Source organism: Sus scrofa, chromosome 1, assembly GCF_000003025.6.
Source record: "Sus scrofa isolate TJ Tabasco breed Duroc chromosome 1, Sscrofa11.1, whole genome shotgun sequence".
NCBI lineage: Eukaryota > Metazoa > Chordata > Mammalia > Artiodactyla > Suidae > Sus > Sus scrofa.
The window spans coordinates 251,334,894-251,347,596 of record NC_010443.5 but is presented as its reverse complement, the minus strand read 5'-3'; the positions used below and the strand labels follow the sequence as shown (position 1 = coordinate 251,347,596).

At 41.5% G+C, this 12,703-nt stretch overlaps 1 protein-coding gene across 1 annotated transcript in view; it reads left to right on the top strand.

The window, feature by feature from the left end:
- The window catches only part of TXNDC8 (thioredoxin domain containing 8 (spermatozoa)), a 28,642-nt gene continuing 22,774 nt past the window's right edge, over window positions 6,836-12,703 (top strand). The window contains 2 exon segments of the mRNA NM_001195372.1: window positions 6,836-6,859; window positions 11,592-11,696. Coding sequence (NP_001182301.1) covers window positions 6,836-6,859; window positions 11,592-11,696 — 129 coding nt within the window.

The following is a 12,703-nucleotide window of genomic DNA, read 5'->3' as shown; positions in this document are numbered from 1 at the left end:
CTGATGCTAATACTCTGGGGTCCTCTATTCCACAGACAGCTCCCTGATAGAAATGGATCTCTAGGGCAATGCTTCTCAAAGACCAGTGTGCCTAAGATTCATCTGGGGAGTCTTCTAATACAGAATCTTATTCAGTGCATCTGGGATGGAGGCCCTGAAGTTCTGCTTGTCTATCAGCTCCCAGGTGCTGCCATGGTCTGTATGATCTTGAGTACTGAGGTCTTAGAGCAAACTCATACTTCACATCCACACAATGAAAAGTTCCGCTCATAAATCCTCTATCTTCTCTGTACACTATCCTCCTTCTGTCACTTATTATTCTTTGTTGTTGTTTCTGTAGCTTCTTTCTTTTTTTACAGCAATTCCCAGGTGGTGATGCTGATACTGTTAGTCTGTGAACAATAAGACTCTTTAGCAGCTCTGAAATGGAACCACTTCTGACCCAACCTAAACCCAGATTAGGATTTGAAGCCTTTTTTTTTTTTTTTTAATTAGAATCACTCACTTGGTGTCTGGGCTTACTGAGGATTCAGGTGAGAGACAAAGTGATAGGCAAGAAATAGATATATTAAGATAGGTTGCTTGTGAGGAATACAAGCAGGCAGGCAAGAAGGCCCTGCCCTGAGGATAGGTGGGCTATATTTTTATAGTCCAAGGAACATGGGGGAGGAGAAAGACCAACTTCTTCCTCATTCTTCGAGTAGATGTCAGGCTTCCATCATTAGCTCCTCCTTCATATCAGGTAAGAGAGTATTTGATCCTGTGACCAAACTAGGACCATCACAGTGCTCGTTCAAATCAGCAGAAGGGTGTTTAACATCTGCTAAAAGATGTGGAATCATCTCAGGTTTCTGTATAACGAGGGTCTCCTACTTTGGATGTCATCTTTCCCTTAAATTCCTCTCCTTTGTCCTAAGGATCATCATCTTGCTGAACTTGAATGCAGGCCTCCTTTTATCTTTGACTTAGTGACCTGAGGCATATCTCAGTCACTATGGTTTTATAGTTAAGCAAGCCTGCTTCATTCCAGGACATTCTGATAGCTTTCTTGAGTGATCGTAACTTACAGGGATCTTCCAAAATTCCCTACATTCCCCTCTCTATCCATGGTCCCCTACTGGGACTTCTGCGACCACCTGTGTAACTACCTTACTCCATCCCTATCAGCACCAATTCTATACCTTGGCTGAAGAGCACTTTAAAACAGCCCTTCCATCTTTCTCTCTTAACATAGCCTTGGGTTCCTCCTTCTCACCACTCCACTAAAGGCTAAACTGATAGAAAGGGGAAGATATTACTGGAGACTTTGATAAGAGAGAATGAACTGGCTTTTTTCCCCCCTTAGGATAAGGCTAATAATGATCTGAGTTTTGTTTGTTTTTTTCTTTTTAGGGCCACATCTGCAGCATGTGGAAGTTCCCAGGCTAGGGGATGAATTGGAGCTGTAGCTGCCAGCCTATACCACAGCCACAGCAACATGGGATTTGAGCTGCATCTGCGACCTACACCACATCTCACAGCCAGATCCTTTAACCCACTGAGCAGGGTCAAGGATTGAACCCACATCCTCATGGACACTAGTTGGGTTCACTACTGCTGAGTAACAATGGGAACTCCATGATCTGAATTTTATATCAGTTAGTCCTCTATCTGCTCCGGTGGTCCTTCCCACTTTGGTGTGTCTAAGTTCTCAGGTGGATGACAAGTAATGTATGGGAGTGGTTCATCTCTTCATTCTTATTTTTTATTTTTCCTGAATTTTTTTCACTTTGCCCTCTTGTGCTCTTCCTCTCCCTCTTTTCCTCTCACCAGCCTTCTTTTCTCCCTTCTCTCTTTACTTCTTTTCTTCCCACTCTCTGTTTTTTTCTAGTCGGGTTTTCAAGATTTCATATTCCCAAACCACTCTCGGGATTCCATCCCTGGATAAGTTTTTTTTTTTTTTTTAATGCAACCCTGACTCCTCAAAAAGGAACTCCACCCAGACTGTCTGGGAGTTTCATGATTCTAACAATGAGGTCAGAAATGAGTCTAGGAAAATACACGTGGGTGCATGTCCAGGAAACAAAGAAGGCAGTCAAGTGCAAAGGGAAAGGCTGGAGTGCTTTTTTCTAGAAAATACTTGACCAGGAGCTTTTTTTTTTTCCCCAGGACTAGAAATTGGCCCTGCTTACCAACAAAAAAATTTCTCTGCAAAACATTTAAAAAAAAAAAAAGATGTCCATTCTTATGGATTCAGTCATTTCCTGGATTTTAATTGTGCTTAATTCTAGTTGAGAATAAACAGACCTCTGTGATCCATTAGCTTGTACTGGATAAGCTGCTTGGACTGGATAAGCTGCTTTGTGGTGAATTCTGTGGAAAAGTCTACCAGCCCTAGCGCTCAAAGGCAGAAGTCTTGGTCCAGACTTGTGCCACTTCCGGGAACCCAGGGACATGGCAGGTGTTTGTTGGTTTAGTAGCTGTGCCTGAGAGTTAATTCTGTACCATCTCCTTTCCAAATGCAGTGGAGAGAAGTTCAAGAGGAGGTAATTCTATAAGCAGAAGCATGGTATACATAGTAGATGTCTTCTTGGTGCAGAAAAGAGGGAATTCATCCAGGGCTAGGTAGGTTTCCAAGGGACCTGCAGATTATAGCTGACCCTGTGTTCCTTACTATCTGATGGGTGACCCAGACTTAAATCCTATATTAATTGTGGCTAGGATAAGTTGTCTAAGCTTTCTGCACCTTGATAATCTCACCTGTAGCGTGGACACAATCACCTTAACTAACAGGGTATTTGCAAAATAACATAAAAGAAAGCGATGCCAAGAACAGAGCCCACACTTTCAAACAGTGGTTCTCAACTGGGGGCTTGGAAGAGATTCAGTATGTTAGAAATATCTATCTTCCCTTTGAGAATGAAAAAGAAAGAAGGTGAGGTGATGATAGGATCTTCAGTGTATAACCGTGAATAAAAATTCCTGGCTATGATGGTAGAAGCATCAAAATTGGGAATCTTGAACTCAAATGATGATAGAAGCCAGGCAAGTAATATCAATAAGCAGAGCACCCCAAGCACAAAGAAAAAAGAATAAAACAGACAATGGACTGAGACATTAGAAACACTTCAGATACTTACTATTGTAGGTAATTACATAGACAAATAGCCACAGACCCACAACAAAAATGTCATCTTGCAGGAGTTCCATTGTGGCTCAGTGGTAATGAATCTGACAGTATCTATGAGGATGTGGGTTAAGTCCTTGGCCTTGCTCAGTGGGTTAAGTATCTGGAGTTGCTGTGCCCTGTGGTGTAAGTTACAGATGTGTCTCAGAGCCCGTGTTCGACCCCAGCCTGGGAACTTACATATGCCAGATGTTGCCCTAAAAATACGAGAAAAAAAAAAAAAGGCATCTGGCCACTCTATCTAGAGTTCTCCAAGCAATACAAGATGGCAGGGACAGGGCTCATCTAGAAAGAGCACACCTCCTTCAGAAGGACAGCCACTGCTGTCCTCCTGACAGTTATCATGCAACACAGGGCAAAAGGCCCAGTGTTGCCAGATCTTATGAATCTTTGCAAGATGAGTAAGAGGCTTTGTTTATTCCTAAAATATTCTCACTTATAAATGTTGGCCAATCCCATAGTATGGCCATCATCTTGGGCTGTCAAAGGCTTGGGGACATTAGGTTATAAGCTGTGTTGCCTCTCCTTTTTAGAGTTCTTCCAGCTAGAAGGGAGAACATTGACTTCTGTTTGCTTTCTGTTCTCTGAGAGGTAAGAAAATGAGCTTGGTACTGTATACATGTCACTAGACTTTTTTTTTTTTTTTTGGCCTTTATCTCACCTTTTTCTTGCCTTTATATCCCTAGGAGGTGAGATCTCCTTTTCACAGATGAGGAAATAGAAGCTCAGATAAGCAATCATTTGCTTGAGCACTCGCAATAGTGGCACTCAGGCTTGAAACCAAGTTGTCTAATGCAAGTTTAGTGCCTCATATACTTTGAAGTGGAAAAAATAACATTTGTCTGTGTCTAGAGCTTACTTTCCTTCCACGTTCTCCCTTGATAAGAGGAGGCTCAGAAGAAACTTAGAATGCCGGTTGGTCAATTGTTATTTCAGAGAATTAATGAATATTTTGGGTCTGGACATATTGGAGGCCAGAAATTAGATTCCTCCACCCTTAAGTTAGATTTTGCTTTTATATTGTGTACCTTGTGTGAGGAATTTTTAAACAGTAATGATGTTGAGTCATAGTTCTTGCAGTTTGACCCAAATGGAGAGATTTTTATAATACTGTTTCTAAGTGTTTTCCAGGTAAGTGGCAGAAACTCCAACTTAATTCAATTTCAACTGTAATGAAAATTCCAGATGTAGATTACACTTGCAGCAACATTTCACCCAATGGATCAAGAAGCCAAAAAATCCAGGTTTTATCTCTGTTATCTCACTACCTTCAGAGCCATTGGCCTTAAATAAAGACTGGGTTCCTGTGTGTTTTATATAGCTGCCAGCCAGTGTCTTGTGTACATCCAGATAAAAGAACAAGGAAATTTCAGTAACTGTCACAAGTGCTAGGAATTGCTTTCTCTTGCTTTCTGGTTCTCTTTTATTAACCCTTGGCCTAAAGATAGGATTGTGGGTTAGATTAAAATAATCAGGAGTTCCAATCATGGTGCAAGAGAAATGAATCAGACTAGGAACCATTAGGTTGCAGGGTTAAGCATCCAGTGTTGCCATGAGCTGTGGTGTAGGTTGAACACGCAGCTCTGATCCCATATTGCTGTGGCTGTGGGGTAGGCCAGTAGCTGCAGCTCCAATTCAGCCCTTAGCCTGGGAACCTCCATATGCTGCAGATGTGGTCCTAAAAAAAAAAAAGAAAAGAAAAGGTAATCAGAGTTGAGGTGTTCCCTTTTGGCTCAGCAGGTTAAGGATCCAGCATTGTCACTGCTCTGGTTCAGGTCACTACCGTGGCATAGGTTCAATCCCTGGCCTAGGAACTTCCAAATGCCATGTGCATGGCCAAAAAAAAAAAAAAATCAGGGTCAAACCCTGGATTTAGGGTTAGATTAATCCCATACAAATTGCATAGCTGCTATAAAACAGAGAAGGGATAAATTTGCCCACAGAAAAATCAGTGGGATTTTTCAGTAGAAAGTAGAAGAAACAGGTGCTGGGAAGCAACTGACAAATATCTGCTGTAAAAGACATGACCAGGGAGTTCCCGTCATGGCGCAGTGGTTAACGAATCCGACTAGGAACCATGAGGTTGCAGGTTGGATCCCTGCCCTTGCTAAGTGGGTTAACGATCTGGCGTTGCCATGAGCTGTGGTGTAGGTCACAGACGCGGCTCGGATCCCGTGTTGCTGTGGCTCCATTTCGACCCCTAAACTGGGAACCTCCATATGCTGCGGGAGTGGCCCAAGAAATGGCAAAAAGACAAACAAAAAACAAAAAACAAAAAAAAAACCATGACCAGAGTTCCCACTGTGGCACAGCAGGTTAAGAATCTGGCATTATCACTGTAGTGGTTCAAGTCATTGCTGTGGCACAGATTCAATCCCTGGACTGGGGGAACTTCCACATGCTGCAGGCAAGGCCAAAAAGAAAAAGAAAAAAATCTGATCAAGGCTATACAAGAAATATTCATAGTTCCTCATCTACATAAAAGGCATACAAAAAAGAAAGTTAGATGACTCATTCCTGAGATACCTGAATAGAGGAATGGAAAAACCAGAAAGGAGGATTTTTCTGGTTTTTACTATAGAATTCTACTTCTCACTTTGTGGTGGTTGTTATTTTGCTCTGAAGAAGATTTGAGGAACATTGGTCAGTGCTATATTTGGGGTGTTTTCTGACATTAAATTCTGAAAAATGATGAATCATCATGTACAGGCCTTGGCAAGCTGCTGCTATTTTTGCACATCCCAGCAGCTCAAAATGTTTACATTTTTAAAAGATTGTAAAACCAAACAATATTAATCAAAGACAGTGTGTGGTCCATAAAGCCCCGAATATTATCTGGTTCTTGACAAAAAGTATGCCAACACCTGGTCCGGTCTATAAAAGTGAAGCTTCATTACCTCCTCAGTAATTAGAACAAAACAACAAAGTTTAGGGGAACTCTGATTCATAAAACCAAATTTACAAGAAACATTAGTATGGGAAGAAGGCGTCAGTATTTTTTTTTTTTTTTTCCTTTTAGGACCCCACCTGCGGCATATGGAAGTTCCCAGGCGGCTAGGGGTCAATCAGAGCTGTAGCTGCTGGCCTATGCCACAGCCAGAGCAATGCAAGATCCAAGCCACATCCACCCCCTACACCACAGCTCACAGTAACACCAAATCCCTGACCCACTAAGTGAGACCAGGGATCAAACCTGCATCTTCATGGATACCAGTAGGATTCATTTCTGCTGCGCCACAATGGGAACTCCAACTTTAGTATCTTTGTCAACTACAAAATAATCCCATTGGAATCCTAAATGAAAATAGCTTTCATATATTTAATATCACCATGTTTATTTCTCATTCAGGGGTGGCAGTGGCTGGGAAAGGGAAGGGCACATGAAAATAGGTAGTAGAAGGTTGAAAAGAGACAGACACTTTATTGATTCTGTACACAAGGCTATCAGTTGGCTAGTTCTTGGCTGACCACACACTAACTAGTCATAGCAGAAAAAAATGAAATTAGCTCCGAGTCTGCCAAAATTCCAGGTTCTAGGATGTCATGTTCAATGATGTCATAGAGAAGATACCCTTATATTCCAGCTGGGATCCTATAATTAATGAGACAGCTACTGTGAGCCAACTGAATCAACAAGAAAGTATCATCAGAGATTCCCAGGTGTAAATCATGGTGCAGAATATCAGAGACATGGCAAGTATTCATTTGGCTCCAAGGAATATTTCAAAAGAGATCATCTTGAGGACAGAGTTGATAAACTTTAAGTATTTTTTTTTTGTTTTTGTCTTTGCTATTTCTTTGGGCCGCTCCCATGGCATATGGAGGTTCCCAGTTTAGGGGTTGAATCGGAGCTGTAGCCACTGGCCTACGCCAGAGCCACAGCAACTCGGGATCCGAGCGAGTCTGCAACCTACGCCACAGCTCACGGCAACGCCAGATCGTTAACCCACTGAGCAAGGGCAGGGACTGAACCCTCAACCTCATGGTTCCTAGTCAGATTCGTTAACCACTGCACCATGACGGGAACTCCAACTTTAAGTATTACTTCCTCCATTTACTTTGTAGCAAGGGGAGATTTTTTTTTTTTTTTTCTTTTTAATGCTTGCTCTTGGTGTTGGTTCTTTCTAGCTTTTTTTTTTTTTTTTTTCCCGGGCCTCACTCGAAGCATATGAAATTTCCCAGGTTAGGGGGTCACATCAGAGCTCTAGCTGCTGGCCTACACCACAGCCACGGCAATATGGGATCCGAGACTTATCTGTGACACCACAGCTCATGGCAACACTGGATCCTAAACCCACTGAGTGAGGCCAGGGATTGAACCCAAGTCCTCATGGATACTCGTAGGGCTCGTTATAGCTGAGCCACGTAGGGAACTCCCTTGATGTTGTTTCCTCAGGGAAGGCACTCTCTAGAGAGGATCCAAGAGAAAAAAGTGATGCAAAAGAGTTTTGTGCCTTCCTGACTCTCACTTCTGGCTTTGACTCTAGCTAGATCCAGGCTGGCTCCTAATACATCCCATCCAGTACCTGATCCCACGAATTTCACCTTTGTTGTACCTGGAAATTTTATGGAAGTATAATAGTCCATGCATTTCTCTTATCCTGGGAAAGAGACCAGAACTCTCAGATATGCATGGGCCCGGGGCATTAACAATTCCTTAGGTGGTATTTCATAAAGCCACTTTCTATCTATCATCCAGTGATACTTCACAGCAAATCTAATTATGTATATGAGCCAGGGATAACTATTTATAAGGAAGAAAATTCCCTCTAAAAATTAGAGACCTACATTATTTAGGATTAGAGCAGCCATTATCATCCAGACATTCTGATACCAATGTCATTACAGGAGGGCCAGGAGCTAGAAGGTAGGGGGACACATGGGCCAGGGACTTCCCTCCACCAGCACCCTCAGACTTAGACTTTTGACACTTTCCCCAAATTTTCCTATATATAAAGTCACAAATATGATATTGACCAGATTGACAGAAGGCATTACAACCTAACTTTGATAAAATAGCACACACTTGATAATGATTTCGGTAATTCTCTCTTGATTGCTCTCTCTCTCACTCTGTCTCTCTTATTTATTTATTTATTTATTTATTTATTGGGAGGGTCTGGGAATCTCATAGAATGAGTTCCTAACTTTGATAAAATAGCACACACTTGATAATGATTTCGGTAATTCTCTCTTGATTGCTCTCTCTCTCACTCTGTCTCTCTTATTTATTTATTTATTTATTTATTTATTGGGAGGGTCTGGGAATCTCATAGAATGAGTTCCTAACTTTGATAAAATAGCACACACTTGATAATGATTTTGGTAATTCTCTCTTGATTGCTCTCTCTCTCACTCTGTCTCATTTATTTATTTATCTATTTATTTATTTATGGGGGGGTCTGGGAATCTCATAGAATGAGTTGGGGTCTCACTCATCCTCTGAAAAGCCTTCTTCTCCTCAGAGAAGAGACCTATCCTGAGGGTCTATTGTCGTCTGTTTCCTTTTTGTCTTTATTCAAATGTCATATCAATGTCATATCAAGATTACATATCAATTGTAATCTAGCCCCCATTCTTATTTTCTGCTTTACTTTTTTCCTTTTCTCTTTATTAGCAATGATCACTAATTTACTATACATATTACTTTCTAGTCTTACTGTTGGCTTCCCCCTAAATGGAGGCTCCATGAAAGCAGGAGATGGAATGTTTTATCTTTTCATCCACAGCTATATCCTAGAAGTGTGTCCACTGTCTGGTATAGAGCAGGCCTCAGTAGGTACATGTGGGATGCTACGCATACCATGACAATACCCCCCTCAGAGAACTTAGCCAAGTCAAATTTGTGGGACCAACTAGGCCAGTTTACACCTAACACCTACTGGGAAGTGAGGAGTTGTAAAGATGGTATCTACCTTATAACTTCAGAAGCAAGTGAGAAAAGGAGGCTTGGCATGGTCTCTGAGAAGTTAATTACCCCTTTCTTAGAGAAATATTGGTAAAGGAAGACAGTGTCTTCTTTGAGTCATCAGTTTCACCTCTTTATTTCTTTTTATTTTTTTTATTTATTTTTTTGTCTTTTTAGGGCCACACCCATGGCATATGGATGTTCCCAGGCTAGGGGTCAAATCAGAGCTGTAGGGGCCGGCCTACACCACAGCCACAGCAATGTGAGATCTGAGCCATGTCTGCAAACTTCACTACAGTTCATGGCAACACCGGTTCCTTAACCCACTGAGCAAGGATGGAGCCTGCATCTTCATGGATGCTAGTCAGATTTGTTTCTGCTGCTCCATGACAGAAACTCCAGTTTCGCCTCTTTAAAGTAAACCAAATGGCAATGTAATTGTCAAGACTCCCCTGTTATAAAATGTAGGCCACCTTAGAGTTCCCATCATGGCACAGTGGAAACAAATTCAACTAGGAGCCATGTGGTTGCAGGTTCAATCTCTGGCCTCTCTCAGTGGGTTAAGGATCTGGTGCTGTCATGATCGGTGGTGTAGGTCACAAATGCGGCTGGGATCCTGCATTGTTGTGACTGTGGTGTAGGCCGGCATCTGTAACTCCAATTTGACCCCTCACCTGGTAACCATCATATGCCTTAGGTTGGGCCCTAAAAAGCAGAAAAAAAAAGTGTAGCCCATCTATATGGAATAAACCCCATCTGTATTTCCAGTGATAGGCCCTGGATTGACTTAACTCAATTAGCAATCCTTCCTTCCATCTTTTTTTTCTTTTTATGGCCACATCTGAAGCATATGGAAGTTCCCAGACCAGGCATCAACTCAGAGCTGCAGCTTCCAGCCTACACTACAGCCACAGCAAGACCAAATCTGAGCCACATCTGTGACCTATGCCACACAGCTTCCAGCAACGCTGGATCCCTTAAACCACTGAATGAGGCCAAGGATCGAACTGCATCTTCATGGACACTATGTCAGGTTCTTTTTTTTCCTTTTTTTTTTTTTTTTTTTTTTTTGGTCTTTTTTGGGATGCAGCCGCAGCATATGGAAGTTCCCAGGCTAGGGGTCTAATCAGAGCTGTAGCCACTGGCCTACGCCAGAGCCACAGCAACACCAGATCCGAGCCATGTCTACAACCTACACCACAGCTCACAGCAACGCCGGATCCTTAACCCACTGATCAAGGCCAGGGATCTAACCTGCAAACTCATGGTTCCTAGTCAGATTCGTTTCTGCTGTGCCACAACAGGAACTCCCTATGTCAGGTTCTTAACCCACTGAGCCACAGTGAGAACTCCCCATCCCTCCATCTTAATTAATAGTCCAGAGATGAGCTCATGATGGCATTTGAGCAAGAGAAAGGGAGAGTGATCCTTGTATAAAGAACTCAGGAGATGATTTTGTGTAGTAGTAAAGGAAATGGACTCCAGAGTCATGCTTTCTAAGTTAGTTATCCTAGCCACACCCCTCACCAGCTGATTGACCATGCAAGTTAATAAACATTAGTTTTTTCATCTGTAAAATGGGGATAGTTCTAACAATACCCACTCCATAGGGTGGTTGTAAAGATTAAGGAAGAAAATACCAGGAACAGAGTAAATTAGGTACGATTATTGCAATTCCAGTGAGAAAAGGAAAATACAAATCTTGAATAGAACACTGTATATTAGCAGATTATTCATTCAGCAGCTCCATGAGCACTTACATTTGCCAGTTAGGGGTCATGAAAGCACAGGAGCGAATAGGAATTGAGTTCTATAGGGACTTTTTGGAAAGACAAGCCATACATGAAATAAGTAGCTTAGGACATTATTCATAAGGCCATCAGGTGTAGATACAGTGACCTGAGGTCCCAGGAAGTGATCTACAGAATGATATACAGATCATTTTCTATCAACTAACTAGATGATTGTGAGTCAATAGACAAATCACTTAAGACATTCACCAAGAAGCATTTTTTTATCCTTAAATGTATGGTTTTAAGTATAGCTTTAATAATGGTAAGCCCCCCCCCCACACAAACCAAACCAAACCAAAGAAAGAAATGATTCAAGGTGTTAAATTGGTTCTCCTTTTAAACTTGTCTGTTAATGTATGTTTGGGTCCTTGTTTAAAAAATCAAATATAGATTCCACCTTGAATACCCATTCACCACCAGCCTCCACCCTTCATCTCTCACTGGCCAGTCTCAGTCTGTCCCCAGGGGAGGCCCACCATTACCAACCACCATTACCAACCCATTTGGATGCTAATCTTTTTACACACACACACACACACACACACACACACACACACACACACACACACACACACACACCAGCCCTCAGGAACATTTAGGAAAAGATAGGACTCCTGGAGAACAATAGAGTGGGGCACCCTATATAAGCTGTCATTTTATTCTCTGCAAGACTTTATGAGAGTCAGTGATTGTGCACATTTCCTCATTTATGTTCTCATCTCAGGATGAACTAAAAACCTTTTTGAGAAGTGCCGGAAACAAACTTGTGGTAGTTGAATTTTCAGCAACATGGTGTGGTCCTTGCAAAAGGATTTATCCTCTTTTTCATGTAAGTATCATCAGCATCTATTTCACAGTTTTAGAAGGAATTAAAGTGCCCAAATATTTTTTCCTGTAAGTCATAAAAGTTTGGCCCTTATGAGTCATGATGAAATCATAGTTTTGTTTGGTTTTTCCCATTTGTGCCTACTTCTTCATTTTATTTATTTATAATTTTGGGGTCTTTTTTTGGTCTTTTTTAGGGCTGCACCCACAGCATATGGAGGTTTCAAGGACAGGGGTCCAGTGGAAACTATAGCCGCCAGCCTATGCCAGAGCCACAGCCATGCGGGATCCGAACCATGTCTATGACCTACACCACAGCTCATGGCAATGCCAGATCCTTAACACACTGAGTGAGGCCAGGGATCGAACCAGCATCCTCATGGATGCTAGTCAGGTTCACTAACCACTGAGCCATGACAGGAACTCTGCTTATTTTAAATTTTTTAAATTTTGTTGAAGTATAGTTGATTGACAATGTTTGTTTCACGCATATAGCACAGTGATTCAGAATATATATACACACACATACACACACACACACATATATATATATTCTTTTTCAGATTCTTTTCCCTTGGAAATTGTTAGAAAATACTGAGTACAGTTTCCTGTGTTATATAGCAGGTGCTTGTTGATAATTTATGTACGGTAGTGTGTATGTGTTAATCCCAACCTCCTAATTCATCCCTCCTCAACCTTTCCCCTTTATTAACCATAAATTGTTTTAAAATGACTATACTAACCAAAACAATTTGTAGATTCAATTCAATCCACATCAAATTTCCAATGGCATTTTTCATAGAACTAGAACAAAAAAATTTTTAATTGGTGTGGAAACACAAAAGACCCTGAAGAGCCAAGGCAATCTTGAGAAAGAAAATGGAGCTGGAAGAATCAGGCTTCCTGACTTCACACTGTACTACAAAGCTAATCAAAAGAGTGTAATACTGGCACAAAAACAGGAATATGAAACAACAATGGAACAGGATAGAAATCCCAGAAATGAACCCA